Consider the following 17,326-nt stretch of genomic DNA (forward strand, 5'->3'; position numbering starts at 1 on the left):
AGGCTGGTCTCGAACTCACAGTGATCCGCCTGCCTCTGCCTCCCGAGTGCTGGGATTAAAGGCGTGCGCCACCATTTTGAAGCCAAGTCAGGTTCAGATACTACAGTATGTATAGATATGCTTTCTCCCCCTGTGTTTGTTCCAGTTCAGAATATTCAATGGATCAAACATCATTCAAAGTCTCGGGGAAATGTCAGAAAACAGAATTGATGAACATGCTATTCTAGAATCTTATATTTCATCAAACATATATGTATATATAATATTTGCAAAAATATATAAACAATGGATTCTACAATTGAGGTGTAAAGAATGACTTGGTGGGCTAAATTCAGGCAGGGTTGTCATAAGATGGGTCCCTGAAAAATCACATCTTATCAGAGGGCTGAAGCCTGAGGAGGAGGCCAAGATGAAGGTTCACACAAAAGATAAGGAAACGTGAAAGCCCTAAGGTATGGCTAAAATATAATGAACAAAGTAGAAATAGGTAAAATATGCATGTATACATACATACATGCTCACACATACACACATATAATGTATCATATTCATGTACATGCATACATTTGCACACACAGAATATATAATACATATATATATAAAGAGTGTGTGTGTGTGTATACTATATACTAAAATTAAAGAGTTCTCCAGAAGCTAGAGAAGTTAGAAGCTGTGAAATGATACTTTTAGATTCTATTCTAGGTTGCCTGACATCACTGGAAGCTTTCATGTGGAAATACGTGTAGTAACACGTACTTAAGATTATTACTGCATGGAGAATTCACTAGAACAAGTCAAATGAACAGGAAGTAGACAATTTAGGAGGCCCCTGGTGTAACCCAAGTGAATGACAATGGAGACTAGGATAAACGTCACATCAGCAAAGATGGTAAGGTAGCCAGATGATGTGGATGTCGAGAGGGGATCCTAGGTTTTTTTTTTTGGTAGTTTTGATATAGAGTAAAACAAAGTGATTGAAACAGAGAAACCCACAACACAGCATAGTCCTCATTGCTTTACTTGATCTGTGATGTTCAGGTAATGCTATTATCATCTCAGCAAGGTGGGATAGACCAGAGGAAGGACGTAAAGTGAAGTAGGGATATGTCTCAGATGCTGTGAGTGTGGGACTGGTGTTCAGCATTTGAGCAACTTCAATGAATTAGGTCTCTGGTTATATGAGTGTGTTCACTATAGAGACAGACCCAGATTTTGAGTGGTATCGGTAAGAAAACTTGTAAAGCTAAGTATTAAGAGTAAATTACCGGAGGAGAGTGTGGTGCTACAAGGAATATCTGGAGCTGAGCTTAAGGGATTCAATTATTTATATATTTCAAAGGAAAAGATTACTTTGCAAAGGGCATACTGGGAAGAGACAGGAGAAAAGTATCTTCCACTGGGGTGATTGATGGTGAAACATTGAAGTTAGTTGAAGAAAAAACAAGTGAGGTCAGCGCAAAATATGTCCTCAGGATTGGCCTGCAAATCATTGTCAGATGCTGGGGATCGAGGAGGATTCGTGAAAACCGCACGCTGTGAAGGGCACTGAAGAGAGAACGCAAGAGAGAATCTGAGCTACACTTCAGATAATGTCGAAGGAACATGGATAAATGATGCCTGAAGTTACTTTGTTACATTTCCTGTATTTTTTAAGCTAAAGGAGACCCAAGTGTATATGCAAGTAAATGGAAACAACCCAGATAATGCGGTGAAATTGTAGGATGTTCATGGACAGAAATTAAGGAAACAGCTTCTTCTAAACGATGCTAGTTCCAGAAGACACAGAAACTCAGAGAGTCTTTAGGTGGAACCTTTGAAATAATCAGGATATTGCCACTGGCAACTGAAGACCAAGGATGAAGGTAAAGACGAGGAGAGTGATACAGTGTAGAAAAGTGATGCATCATTTGTAGAGTGGGAAAGCTGCAGCTGAGGTTGGAGAGACCGCCCAGTGATAAAGAGCACTTGCTGCCCTTACAAAGGACCTGGGTTCGGATCCCAGCATCCACATGGTAATTCACAAACATCTGTAAGTCAAATCCCAAGAGATTTAATAATGCTCTTTTCAGTTCTCTGTGGGCACAGGTACATGCATGGTGCACGTACATGTGAGTGAAATACTTGTGATAAAGATAAAATAAAATTTTAAAAGGAAAGAGGAGCAGTAGCTCAGCGCTGGTGGCCTACTGAGCAAGACCTACTATCCATACAGTTGCTGCGAACAGGGAGGAGGAGCCCTTGGATTCTCCCACCGCTTCCCATCTCCCTGTGTAGATATAGCATAATTGGATAATGGTTGGTTTGATGATTGTTGCCTGTTGAGAACAGCAGAGGAAGGAGGATTCATTTAACCTTAAACAAATAATTGGATAAACATCTATCACTGAACATTGCAATAAATGTTACATACTTCTGACTTAGTTTCTTTTCCTATGTCTATGATAAAACTTACTCTATCCGAGGTAACTTGTGGGGGCAAGATTATGTATTTGAAAGTTCAAGTTTACAATCTAGTCATGATAGAAAAGTCACTGAGGCAAGAGCTTGAGGCACCTGGTCACCTTGAATCTGTAGTCACATCTAGGTCTCATGCATACTGCCACTCAGCTCGCTTCCACATTTGTACAGTGCAGGGTCCCAGCCAGAAAACAGTGCCACCCCCAGTAGACTGGTTTTCCGACATTGATTAACACAGTCTAGGTAATCCCTCACAAGCATGCTCAGAAGTCCGTCTTCCAGGTGATCCTCTGTTCTGTCGAGTAATTAATAATAACCATTATAGTAACTATTCGATTATTTTGCTTATGGTTACTCCTGTTATACTTCCTTAAAACTGCAGCACATCCCCCAAGGACAGAGATCATACCAGCTTCCTTATCTCTTAGTTGTTTAGGACCAACTACCTAGAATTTACTGAGTAAAAAGTACTTGATAAATAATTATACAGCTCCTCTGCCAGGCAAAGTTTATTAATTTTACCTGGAATGTCTTTTCCTAAAACACTGAAAACATCATAGTGTTACTGATACCCATAGCACACAACCTTGGGAAGGTCCTGACTTGTCAACTTGAAAGAGAAGGCATCACGGGTGGCATCAGGTCTGCGGTGATTTTTGTCTTGTGAATGCTGTTAGTGTTTCTACGTTTACATGCAGAAGTTTCCAAATACATAAAAGGTATTTCCCCCTTGTTAGACATTTCTGTCTAGCAGGACAGTAATTATAGTGAAAAATCAGTTTTTCTTCTAATTAAAAAACACACATACACAAATAATTTTGACTTAGTTTCGTAATTCCTTCTGACTTAAATTTTCCTTTTAGCGTGGAAACCCTGAATACTGAATTTCAAAGCCGTGATCATGTTTTTCTAATCTGACCTGAACTGTAACTCCAAGTAGGGTTTTGGCTTGCATTAAAATTCAGTACCCTGTAGCCTGTGCGACACTTTCAGATACAAAAGCTTAAAGCTGTCACTCGGGTGTGTCTCTATAGGAAGTTACTAGATATCGCGTTAAATGAATATGGAAAAGCTAAACAACCTGCTACTCCAAATGCAGCCTGGGTCCTGGGTGTTTTTTCATTTGTATTTATAGCAGACTCATTTTCTCCATCGACTTTGTTTTTCCTGATTTCTTTTCTCCCATCCCATTTTATGAAGTAATTTTTATTCCATTTCCCCTCATTGGTTTTTGCCCTTGACAGTCTTTGCAACATGTAGCCACAAAAGCTGTAGCATTTTGAAGGTGGATTTCAGACACACATTATTTTATTCTGTTCTCCTAAGGATGTGGAAGTGCTGATTGGGAAGGCTTTCTTTGTGTGTGGTTAAGATTTGTGACAATTTTATAATTCAAAAACTCACTTCATCTTTATATTATTATATTGAGCATCAATCAAGTTTATGTTCAATGTAGTAGCAAGATATTCAGGTCTATGCTGCTTTATAGTTTTCAAAATACTAAAAATCTATATTTTGATAATTTGTTAATGCTTTTCTTGTTTCAAACAGTCTTACAGAGCTAATAGAGCTATTTCTTTGAGGCACAGCTGAAAACGGGCTCATAAAGGACAAGCCACTCACCCAGGTCCTTGGGTTAGCGTCTTCACCCGAAGATGAGGGGTTGTTCTACACACTGGGTTGCTAGAAGAAAAGGCTATTGTCCCTCACTGGCCTGAAATTTCAGTAACTACCACATGCAACCACAAAAACAGCACATACATGTATAAATTATACATATATAATTTTTCCTTCTTGGCCATTTCATGACTAGTATCATTTATATCAACCTGTAGAATTATTCTTCTTTGTTTCTACACAGTATGTCTTACCTGAGTTTGTAACTAGGCAACAAACTTCTTACAGATAATTTTGAGTATAATAATAGTTAACTGCATTTTTCAGTTCATACCACTTATAATCTTTTTGAATGTTTTAAGAAAATATTTTATTTATATCTATTATCACTTTGGATCTCACTACTAAATGATGATAATATATACATGCATGAGCATACACACATATAACTAAGTATATGTATATTGTGTCGTTGATGCATCTTTTGCCAATAAAGTCTTAACTCATTTATAGAGGGTTGAATGGTAGGGGAGTGGCAGGGAGGGGAGCAGAGGAAACTGTAGAGACTCAATATAAATCAATAAAAAAAGAAAATAGCAAGAATAAAAAAAAATCTTCAACCTTGGGGCTTTGGTAGTTATCCATAGCATTACTATCTTACAGTCGAAATAGTTCAAACTGTTCTACAATTGAAAAGAAGGCATGGAATTACAGTTTGTTTCCCATTCCAGTGTTTCATCCACAAGCTATATGATACCAACCAGGAATAAGCCCCAAGGATTTCTAACTGTAAATTTGAAAACAGAATGAAACCTCACTTGAGGGGTATCACAGATCAGCTAGTTCAACCCCCTCGTCTCACATATGAGAGAACTGAGACTCAGAGGGTGTCACCATTCTACCATGGGTCACAAAATTAGCTGCTAGCAAAGCTCAGCTCAGACCCCCCACCTCCAAAAGCCCAACTGCATGCTACCTCCAGTCTGCCACGTTGCCTGCCCCAGCAAGATGCCTCCCATGGGCCCTGCTTCGCAAAGATGAAGTATATTAAATTCACATTTGGCTGCTAATCATTCTCTCAGCAGCTCTATGGTATTTCATTAACTGCTGCATGTAACACTGTGGCCTTTCACCTGTATTAACTTGAGCTCATTAAACTTGAGCCCAGTCATAAACAGGACTGTACTAATTCAGATATTTGGCTTCGTATGTGTTCAGCGTTTCTCTAATGGCTTCTACTGCGTGAAACCCTTTTCCCTTCACAGTTTGTGAAATGAGAAAAACACGGAACGTGGATTTCCTGAACGTGCTCCGGATGGAGTGCACCTTTTATATCAATACTAATATATTGAGTGCCGTGCACGAGGCTCTGTGAGGGGGACGCAGGCATGTGAGCGGAGGCACAGCAGTGACTGTGAGATTGAGTTCCTGATTCTGGCACTTCATGTTGAAAAGTGGAATGAGCGGTCAGGATTGCTAAACCTTGGGCTTGACCTCAAATATTTGAAGACAAATATACTCACCATATGTTCCTGATGAAGAAGACCAGGTGTTCTCCACACGTTGCACAGGATTCGGAGATGAAATTGAAGTGGGTCCCAGATAAGAAGGCTGGAAAACCCAGAGTTCAATGTCCCAGGTTCAGAAGACAGCGTTACTATCCTCTGCACTTAGGTTCTTTCTTACCCTGAACAGATTGAATGACACCACCCACACTGGTGAGAACTGGCCCTGAAACCCATCAACTCACATGCTATTCCCTCTGAAAACATCCTCAAGACATACCCATAGGCAATGTCTTTAGGCATCCCTTAGTCCATGAATTTCAAACACAAAATTAAATATTGTGCTACTGAACTACTTTTTATTTCCTTCTTTAAAATCTTGAATAATAGTAATGATTTTATGGATTGTCTAGGTTATTGCCTTGCAACAAGCAGAATTCCATCTCTAATATTCTGGACTATTTTCTCTGCCATACTCAGATACCATGATCTGTTCTTTCTTTTGTGACCATACCATCTGGTCATAAATCATTAAATATTTCATGCTTCATACTGTGTAATGAGTAAAATTCAAGCTGGCACTCAGAATTCAGTCCTTCCTAAATCACCCAGATTTTCACCCGATATTTTCTCCACTTTACTCCTTTTTTCTGTTTTTTTTCTTTCTTTTATTGATTTTATTGAGCTATACATTTTTCTCTGCTCCCCTCCTTTCCTCTATTCAGCCCTCTCCCATGGTCCCCATGCTCCCAATTTACTCGGGAGATTTTGTCTTTTCCTACTTCCCATGTAGATTCTATGTATGTCTCTCTTAGGGTCCTCATTGTTGTCTAGGTTCTCTGGGATTGTGATCTGTGGGCTGGTTTTCTTTGCTTTATGTTTAAAAACCACTTATGAGTGAGTATATATGATAATTGTCTTTCTGGGTCTGGGATACCTAACTCAATATGATGCTTTCTAGCTCCATCCATTTGCCTGAAAATTTCAAGATGTCGTTATTTTTTTTCTAATGTGTAGTACTCCATTGTATAAATTTACCCCATTTTCCTTATCCATTCTTCAGACAAGGGACATTTAGGTTGTTTCCAGGTTCTGGCTATGACAAACAATGCTGCTATGAATATAGCTGAGCACAGGTCCTTGTGGTACGATTGAGCATCCTTTGGGTGTATATGCCCAAAAGTGGTATTACTGGGTCTTTAGGAAGGTTGTCTCCTAATTTTCTGAGAAATCGCCGTACTAAAATCCAAAGGGGCTGTACTAGCACTGAAGGAGTGTTCCCTTTTACCCCACAACCTCTGCAGCATAAGTTGTCATCACCTGTTTCTGTTTTTGAGACAACATACTGCCGTGTATTTCTTGCTGTCCTGGAACTCACAGTGTAACACAGAATGACCTCAAGCTCCTCACCTATCTCCCTCTTGAGTACCAGGATTGCAGGCAGGTGCCACAGTACTGATAGCCGCTGCATCCCTTCTTCTCTAGCTCAGACTGTGGGACTCAGTACCTGATTCTGCCATTCATTTTTCTGTATAAACTCTCCCTTTGCTCTAAAGCCTTTCTTCTACTCTAGCTGTGATCAGATGCATTTAGCCAAACTCTCCTTAAAAGTCATGTGGCAAGCCATATGTTCACTAAGTTCACCCAGTTTTGTCTTTCTGGGGTTGCTACAAAAATCTTTAGAAATTACATTCTCTTGGTTGCCTCTGACTGTTTACTCCTACCACGATTGAATTCAAACCATACTTTTTCTTGATTTCTATTCTCTTAGCTGTATGCTGACACAAACATGAAATTCAGTTCCTTGATTTTTCTTTTCCAGATTTCTCATGAAAGCATGTAACCATGTAGTGAACTTTATTAAATAGAGCACGTGGATTTAGATCAGATCCGTATAAACATCTCACAACAGAGTACCAGCTCTCGCTCCCAACAGAAGCTCTTTAGCCATGGACAGCAGGAACTCTGCTCCCTTTCTGTTCCTTTCTCTATCCTCCCCCCAGTCTGCCCGCTCCCTCCCTACTCTTCTCCTCTCTACTCTCCTTCTGCTTGAATATTCTTCGGCATTTCTCTATGCACTGAGCTTTGCCCTTCTCTCTGTTTCGGTCCCTTCTAAATCAGAGCCTTATTTCCCAAACCTTGAGCTGAAGAGATGGCTGATTATTATTACTGTGAGTGATGACAGTGTGTCACTTCAAAGAAACCTGAGATGAGCCATCTAGATGCTATTTGAATATGAAAATCTCAATGTTCTCAACCCAGTCCCTCTGGAGATGAGTCAGTCTTCCTCACAAAACTCTTGAGAGGCTTCCAAAAAGAATCTCCTCCTATTCTTTATTGTGGCCTCAGGCTCAGCACCCATACTGTAATGACAAAAAAAAAAAAAAAAGAAAAGAAAAAAAAAGAAAAACTAACTGCAATCAACGCCAACGTTCTTTAATGCTAGATTTATGTCTCTCTATTGATGTTGCTCCTAATGGGCAAGCTATCTGCTGGTTTCATGGCACCTCTCCCAAACTGTCACCTTTTTTTCTTTACTGTCTCTCTTTCACTTGGAATATTGCCATCTTCTTTTGTGAACCTCATGCCTTCATTGGCACCGCTTGCCCAGTCAACTTATCCTCATCCTCCAGAATTTAGGCCGGGTGTCACCTCATACAGTCTCTCAGACGGAACTAGATACACATTGCCATTGCTCATCCAACAGCCTGTGTCATCTGTGATGCAGCCCTTGTCACAGTATCGCAATTATTATTAACTGTAGGTTCTTTAAGCTCACAGACTGTCTTCTGTTTATAAACTTCAAGAGCTCAGCTCTCTTTAAAATTAATGAATTACAACTGTTATGATGGTAACATTAATTGTTTCACGTAATTTTTAACCTAAAATAAAAGACAGATATCGTTTGTTTTTCTCTGAATATTGTGGGACTGTCTGACATTTCAAACATGCAGCGAGATATTGTGCCTATTCGAATGATTTACAATATTAAGTACCTGATAAGTGCAATGCTAGATCAACAATTTCCTCTCTGGGATGTCAAGGAAGAAAGATGAAAGACAAAAGTGACCAGACAATGTAGGAAGCATAAGGACTAAAATATGTGCAGAGTACTCTGTGTACCACAAGGGACCTTTTACACTAGGGAGGAGAATCAGCAAAGATAGTTTCTTAGATGCCCATGAAGACTGAGCTCAAATGACAAAGCCAGGTTAAGTGGACTAGGGAAAACTATGGGTGAGGTGATAAGAGTGCATGAGCCCATGGCGATACAGGGCACCATATAATATAAATATATGCAGGATGCATATGCACAGGTATGATACATATATATGATAACATACATGTATTCATATACAGTACCAAAAGCAAAGGCTTGTGAAATTAACAGTTTAAATAGTACAAGTTTTATTTCATTAATAAATACTGACATTTTGAGGTGGAGATTATCATTCTCGAGTCTTGATGAAGAAAAGTCATAGTAGAATAGCTCAGTAATTAACGATAGCTAGAGAGTGTAAAACTATTATTTCTTTTTTTCTAGGCTTTGGTTTTTTTGAAACAGGTCTTCTCTATGTAGCCCTGAGTGTCCTGGAACTCACTCTGTAGACCAGGTTAGCCTCGAACTCAAAAGATCCACCTGCCTCTAACTCCTGAGTGCTGGGATTAAAGGTGCACCACCACTACCTGTCAAAACTGTGATTTTCATACAAAGTGAACTTATAAATCAATAACCAAAACACTCCTTGAATGTTGGCTTTTTAATATTAGGCATGAAACATGGGCCGTAATTGCCTTTTGGGCTGACTCAACTATCGTGTGGGTGTGTGTGCGTGTGTGTGTGTGCATGTCTGTGTGTGTGTGTTTGTATTACAAAAATAGTATGCTTCAATATTACTTGCTGAAATCTATTGCTCCAATTTTATTATAATACTACACTAACACATATAGATGCTCGTCTTCTATTGTCTTAATGTTGTCTACTAAGTCTGAAGCAAACATTAAAAAGGTTTCCTGTTGTATCAGTGATTAAGCATTACATGGCAATTACACCTGGAGGTAACATGAATTTCTGTCTTTACACTAATGCTGCAATAAATACCATGTCGAAGCTGTATAGTCCATGAAATACTTTTTCCTTCTATTGAAAATAGTTTTTTTTCATATAATATATCCTGATTACAGTGTCTTCTCTGTATACTTCCCTCAGTTCCTCTCCATCTCCCCTTCTATCCGGATCCACTCCCTTTCTATCTCTTATTAGGAAAAAAGGGCTTCTAAAGAGTAATAATAAAATAAAACATAACAAAATAAAACCAATGCATCAGAATTTGATAATACAATCAAGGAGAAGAAAAAAAAAGCCCAAGAAAAGGCAAAAGAAACAAATATAGATTTAGAGTCCCAGTTGTCTGGGATCCCATAAAGACACAAAACTGGAACCCATAATATATACCCAAAATATCTGTGTGTGTGTGTGAGAGAGAGAGAGAGAGAGACAGAGAGAGACAGAGAGAGACAGAGAGAGACAGAGAGAGGAGAGAGAATAAATAAATAAATAAATAAATAAATAAATAAATAAATAAAACATATTAAAAGAAAGAAAAATATTTCATGGACTTCGACATGGTATTTATTGCAGCATTAGTATAAAGACTTAGAAATTCACATTACCTCCAGGTGTAATTGGCAGATGTGTAGCTGATAAGAATCTTTTCCCATTCTATAGACTGTCGTTTTGTCCCTGGCTGTAGTTACCAGCAGTTTTCCATGGAACAGCTGGTAGAGTTGGAGGTTAATAGAAAGTGATGCATTGGTAGAAGGAAGCAAGAGCCTGTGATATGCTGGGGATGGGGACTGGGCGAGAAGGGATGCCGGAGCAGGTGGTTTACTGCATACCTGGCTATGCAGCTAGGAGAATAAGTTGAAGAGAGGAAGAGAGGTGAAGATTTTTGATTAGCATTCCTGCTTCCCTGGCTGGAGTAGCTCACGGGTTCCCAGGGAAAGAGTTTCTCAGTCTAAATCACATTTAAATCAATATGAAAACCACAGAAGAATATGAGTCAACTGTTGCTTTTATAATTGAGAAGAAAGTACCTGAACTCGCACATTGAAGAACTGAAAAGATACCCAGCATCCCCCCCTTCCACATTGCATTGCACCACTCTGGGTGTGCAACACTTAAGAGCAGACTCACAACTCTTCATAGATTTCTTCATTTCAACCAGAATGGTCATTTTACATGAAACAATCAGATTCAGAAGGTCCATGATCCCAACCATCACACACCAATCCTCTGAGATTTTTTTTTTTAATTTTAAATGTCCAAAAAGTATTCCACTGAGCGATAGTGGCGCGCGCCTTTAATCCCAGTACTTGGGAGGCAGAGGCAGGTGGATCTCTGTGAGCTTGAGGCCAGCCTGGTCTTCAAAGCCAATTTACAGGACAGGCTCCAAAGCTACTCAAAGAAACCCTGTCCCCCCCCCAAAAAAAAAAACTAAATAAATAAATAAATAAAAAGTATCCCAATTGCCTTATTATTTAAAAGAGAAGTTCTATAAAAATTCATTGTCCTCATTTTTCTCTGCAGTTCTTGGTCACTTGACCACATTCGAACAATAATACCAAGGAGTATGGTACATCTTGCAAGTAGGTGGGATAAATGTGATAAGTGAGACTATTTTATCTATAATTTAGTTTGACATTAGCCATTAATGAACAGTGAGAGATATTTAAACAATTAAACACAATGCTTCCATATGGAAATTGTGTGACCTTTAATCAAGGCATCCAGCACAGATAGTCTATATTTTATTTGTTGAGGATGTGTGCAACCACAGACACCGAGTATAGTCATCTTAGAAGTAAATATGGTTTTTTAAAAATAAAGAAGCATATTAGATAGTTATAAAAGACTTATTTTTACATCTTTATTTTCCTCCAGTCTGTCAGTGCACAGACATGCACACATATGTGCACCCAATAAAGAGCAAGACTGACACATGAAATGTTTCGAGTTTGTCCTGATCCATACGTGTATTGCCCAGTAGAACTCTGAAATCCTTCTATCTTTTCATGTTATCACCATGTAGATGTCATGGTAATTACTCTTCTTGCAGTTATTGTTTCCAATCAGATACGAGAGCATGATTAAGAAAATAGAGTTGATGCACTACAGTTCTATAGAGCATGCTATTAGCCAACTCTATGCCGTTCTCATAAAGTTATGCAATTTAAACTGGATGATGCTGGTGCCTGCTTCTATTAGGAACAAGAACCCTTTTCCACTCGGTAATATGCTCAATTACCTTTAGATTGATCCGTGAATAAATTATAATCCAAATGCACTACTTTTCCTCCCAGCTTTGCTGGCTTAAGGAATCGTTGTTGATTCATGATGCTGTCACCTTTCTATTGGCAATGTAATGCTTTTTATATCTGGATAGAGACAATTTTACTATGAGATACTGTTATCTTTAAATGAGTGGGATTTAGTTTTTCTGCTGAGAGCAAATGCATCAATGAGGGATCCCTGGAGAAACTATTGAAATAAAATATCATACCCTTCCTGAGTTTTGTTCTGTTCATCGGGTTTGGGTGGACCTTAAGAACTTTTTGTCCTTGTTTGGGGAACCTAGCATGGTGCTCAAAATCTCTTGGTTTGAGTTAACACAGGTTACAAATTTTTCTGTAAGAAAATAATGAATGAAGAGGAAGGGATCCTGCTGCTGCCTGTGCCAGGCCCCACTGCTTCTCCTACAATAAGGAATCAATTAACGGCATGTTCAGGCAGAGATTTGGACCAAATGCTTTATTAATCACCGCTGATTGTGCACTTATACTCTGATCAGCTACATGTTCATCTTCACTTTTTCTTAGCCTTGTTGGGTTTTGCCTTTTTATCTGTTTGTCTATATTTCTGTCTTGTCACAAACAGAACACAAATGTAAGCCTGACTAGAGGTAAAGCAGGAAAAAAATTATTGTTTATAACATCTGAAAAGTGTAAGGCCCTGAGGTCAATTGTCAGCACCCATGTTTAAAGCTGGGCCTGGTGGTAATACTTGCAATCTTGGCACTAAAGAAGAAGACATAGACAGATCCCTAGGGCTCACAGCCCCACCAGTTTGGCCTACTGAGTGAGCTCTAGGGCCCAATGAGAAACACTATCTCAAACAAGGTGAATGGCTTCCAAGCTATGTCACCAAAGATTTACCTATAGCCTCTGCTGCGCATATGCAGGTATGCATCTAAATTTGCATACACATATGCAACTGCATGCATACATACTGAAACACATGTTTCAGTACTTCTTAACCCTAGAACCACGTTAATACTTTTAAGGTGTATTGTGTGTATATGTGTGTGTACAAGCATAGAATATGTGTGGGTCCAACTATATTTTTAGGTGTTTGTGCATGTGTGTGCATGTCAAAGCCTGAGTTTAACATTGAGTATATCCCACCTTATTGAGACAGGAACTCTCAGTTGAACCCAGAACTCATAGATTCAGCTCTTCTAGCCACCCTCTTGCTCCAGAAATCCCGTCTCTGCTTCTTCCATGCTGGGATAACAGAGAGACTACCATGCGCACTAGAATGTACATGAATGCTAGGATTTAGAATCTAGTCCTCATGCTTCCTTGGCAAACATTTTACCTACTGAGCCATCTTCCCATTCCTGCACACATTTATTTCATCATTTAATTTTCCATACTAAAGAGTGAAGCAAAAATTCCTGTGAGCGCCTCGAAGTTTTGGAAAGTAGCCCTTAGCCTCTGGTCTCTCAACAGGTCAATAAGAAACTACAGATGAGCCCATCTGAATTTTGAACTGTGTGGTTGGAGGTTGAAGAAATACTCACTGGTATTTTGGCCATTTTTTCAACTTAAAAATGAGCTGTAGCCATTTTTATCTCATTATTTTTTCTAACCAATAAACAAATAATATCCTATATGAATCTTTATGTTAAAATGAGAGCATCATCTCCTTAATATTGATTATGCAGATGAGCAAATTGGGATCATGGCACTGCTAGCCATGGGAAAAAACCTCCATGCCCCAATTTTATATGAATCCAATGTGATCAACTAGTCCAAAAAGTCACAGAGGCTATCAGTCCATTAGATGCTTACATCGCATGTTTGACATTCAGCATGAAGGGATTTTCAGATATTCATCATCTTCATGATTATCACTGTGAATTCAGTAGTTTAAGGTCACAGCTTAACTACATTTCTTTTGTCTATTTGAATAAAGAATATTCTTTTAAGATCTTTTAAAATCTTTTAAAAATTATTTGTATGTTTTTATTCATGTGTAGCATATATGATACATGTATATGTATATATGTGTATATATGTATATGTGTGTGCGTGTGTGTAACATGATACATGTATATGCATGATATGATACATGTATATGTATATATGTGTATATATGTATGTGTGTGAGTGTGTGTGTGTGTGTGTGTGTATAACATGAGAGCTTTCAGAGACCAGAAGAGAGAATTGTATCCCATGAATCTGGAGTTAGAGGTGACTGTAAGGGGCCCACTGTTGGTACTGTGAACTGAACTCTGGTCCCCTGAGAAGGCTGAGCTATCTCTTCCACCCCTGGATAACAAATCAACTAAACAGAAGACACAATCTTTCAGTGTCCATTTGAAGAAGATAAATTGAAAAGTTCCAAGAATGTTTGTTTTTGGAACAGCCTTTACAGAACTCAAGTGGAATTAGATGGTGTGGAGAGAGACACGATCAATTGCAGCAACAAGAATCATAGTTCAGACTTCTTAGGATTAGTTGGAGTGAGAACCTGCCAGACCCAGAGGATGTGCGCTTAAACACTGAACCATTCTTGGTCATCTGTATCAGTATAAGACTCAGCGTTAACGACCCTTGATGTACAGCAAAAATGTGTAGACAATGATCTGACAAGACTTACATCATGTAATATGTATTCTATACTTATGAGACGTCACCTAGACCTAAAGGAACAGTTTTTCTAGTGTAACCCCAATGCAATTTTCCCCAGGCATCCAAACAAGCATTATTCAAACACTTAAATAAGACATTTCATGTAAGAATTATTTTTATATTAAAGAGGCTTTCCTATGGGATGAGTTCTGAGGACTCCTTTCAGACTCTTATTTTTTATGCTTTTAATAAGCCAGCATCACTTAACTTACAGTAAAATAGATAGAAAATATTCTACCCTTCATCATATCATTTCATGTTACTGTAAGCATTAAATGTTGTAATTTGGAAAAGTGCTAAGATATAGAGATGAAGTACATAATTCTAATCCAATTGGGTATAAATTAATTTGGCATTGACTTCCATTTTCCATTTACTTGACTTCTTGACATAATTATAGTGAATTTATAATCAAAGTAACAAGCTTAGGTATATTTCCACATCAATATGTTCTTTGCTAACATAAATATACAGTTGAAGGCTACAGTCTGGTCTGCCTTGATTGACTTGTTTGTGCTCCACTCTGTACCCTTTTGAAATCTCCAAAGATCTCATTTCCCTGGTTCCCTATGCAAGCTAACAAGTGAAGGCAGGTACTTAAAAACAAGTACCTTTTTTTTCACAGAAGTACATGCTAGGTCAGAGATCAGGATGACCGTGGAGAGCTGTAATTTTCCCAACCCCCATCAGCTGGATAAATGGGCTTTGTTCTGCAGGAACAAGAAGGTGTGTTTGCAGTGGTATAAAAGACATATCAATTACAGGTTACTGGCTGGTGTAAAACATTTAAAATTCAGTGGTGTCTATCATCTGTGGAATGTGTCAGGAAAAGTGAAGATCAAAGGTTCCAGAAAAGGGGAAGGACACGGTGAAGAGTGTTTAATTGTGGAATAATGAATGGTATGAGGGCATTTTTATGTTAACTTGAAACCATTTAGCATTTTTTTTCCATGGCACCCAGGTACCTTCCTAAATGAACTTTGTAAAGTACAATTGAATAACCTTGAGAGTTAAAGGCGCATTGTGATTCTGAATACTGATGGAGCTGGTCTAAGCACTATGATGTACCCTCTGCCTTTCCCTTCCATTTTTTGCCTCCTTCGCGCAAAATAAAGTTTATTTTCTGTGCAGAGAAATCAATATTTTTGCCATTTTGTTTTTCAACTATTCCAGTAAGTTGCAATCAACATTAGTTACAATCTTTAAAGAGAGAGACGCAGGGAGAATTTGAACACAATAAAAAGGAGATACAGATGAGAACTTTGGCAAAGCACCTCTCCTATTGACAGAGGCATTTATCAAGGGCTGTGGCTGTGTCTATATTCTGCTAAAAACCTGACGAAGGGGAAAATAAAGCATCAATAGGTTTCACCTTCTGTCTGTACAAACTAAACAAATGGTCTCCCTAATAGCTATTGTTTTAAGTGAGTGCATTTGGTTTTCCATGGTGAGATGCATTCCCCTTAGAAATGAATTTTAATTAACATCTGCATCTAACATGTACATATTTGGCTGAAGTATCCTTCTCTTGTCTCCTTTTTGATTCCAGATAGAATCCGACACATAGAATGCTAGTGGTCCAGAGGGAAGGAAGACCTAGTGAACAAGGGATATGCAATACTCTCCATATACTCATTTGTTTGTTGATGATGTTTGTGTGAAGAGACCCCACACACCATGTGTCTGTGAGTTAATATGATTTCTGCTTTGTGTGTTTTCCTTTTAGAAGCTGCCAAGCTTTGGACCTTACCTTGAACAGCGCAAGAAAATCATAGCAGCGAATAAAATCAGACAGAGAGATCAAAACGGAGCTTGTTCGCCACTCCAAAGACAGCACTTTGTCCCTCAAAAGCCTATTCCTGCCATCAAGGTAAACATTAAGACAAACTCATACATTTACCTATTTCCCACTCAAACGTGGCTTAAAGGCGTTTCTTCCCTCTTTAAAGGTAGCATTGATTTTTTTCCTTTCAGAGTTCTAAAAGTTTATAAAAATTCTGTCTATCATAAAAATGCATCCTAATAATACAGTAACCACTTCTTTGCTTTCCACTTTGGTGTCTGTCATACTTTCTAGAATGTTGCCAGGTTTGTGTTTCATGGAAAGTTTGTGCATTAATGTATCAGGAGATATTAAGAAGAATTCTTCATATTCTTATAGTTAACTACCAGTATTTAAGTTCAGAGGTACATTTAAGAAATCTATTTTGCATACAAAACAACAGAATTATGAGACTGTAACAGAGTTCTAAGTATAATTTACATTTGGAGGGATTTTCTAGTTTGGCCTCAAAAAAAAAAAGTGTCCATGTATTTGCTAATCAATAATTTATTCTGAGCAAGACAAAGATCACCATAAAGAAGTGTTATCTGTTACCCTTCCAGCTTATTTATGTAGATGTTTTATTTTTTTTAAAGAAATTTAGTTTCCCCTCTAGTTGTTTGAATAACAGACAGATCTGACATGTGGTTTACTCCAGTGTCTCAACAACAGTAGTGTATAAAATTATCACAACATCACAATGAAGATTTGGGAAGAAAGAAGGTTGGGTTTTTTCTTGCTCCCTTTTGGAAAGACAAAATTTGGCTCTATGGCTCAAGCTGATCTATATCTTCCCACCTCCCACCTCAGCTTCCTGAGTGCTGGGTTTTCATCCATGCCCCACTTACCTGGTAACCACACAGAGATATTTCTTCAGCCCTGCAACCTATCTACCAATTTACTCCGGTTTCTCCTGGTCTCTCTCTCTCTCTCTCTCTCTCTCTCTCTC

At 38.5% G+C, this 17,326-nt stretch overlaps 1 protein-coding gene across 2 annotated transcripts in view; it reads left to right on the forward strand.

Annotated features, from left to right (window-relative positions):
- Positions 1–17,326, forward strand: part of Dpyd (dihydropyrimidine dehydrogenase) — a 763,700-nt gene that overhangs the window by 727,763 nt on the left and 18,611 nt on the right. For both annotated transcript variants that reach the window (XM_005357199.2, XM_013350051.1), the window contains exon 21: positions 16,282–16,425. In XM_005357199.2, coding sequence (XP_005357256.1) covers positions 16,282–16,425 — 144 coding nt within the window. The remainder of the gene's footprint in view (positions 1–16,281; positions 16,426–17,326) is intronic.

This window comes from Microtus ochrogaster, chromosome 21 (assembly GCF_000317375.1).
Source record: "Microtus ochrogaster isolate Prairie Vole_2 chromosome 21, MicOch1.0, whole genome shotgun sequence".
NCBI classification, from domain to species: Eukaryota; Metazoa; Chordata; class Mammalia; order Rodentia; family Cricetidae; genus Microtus; species Microtus ochrogaster.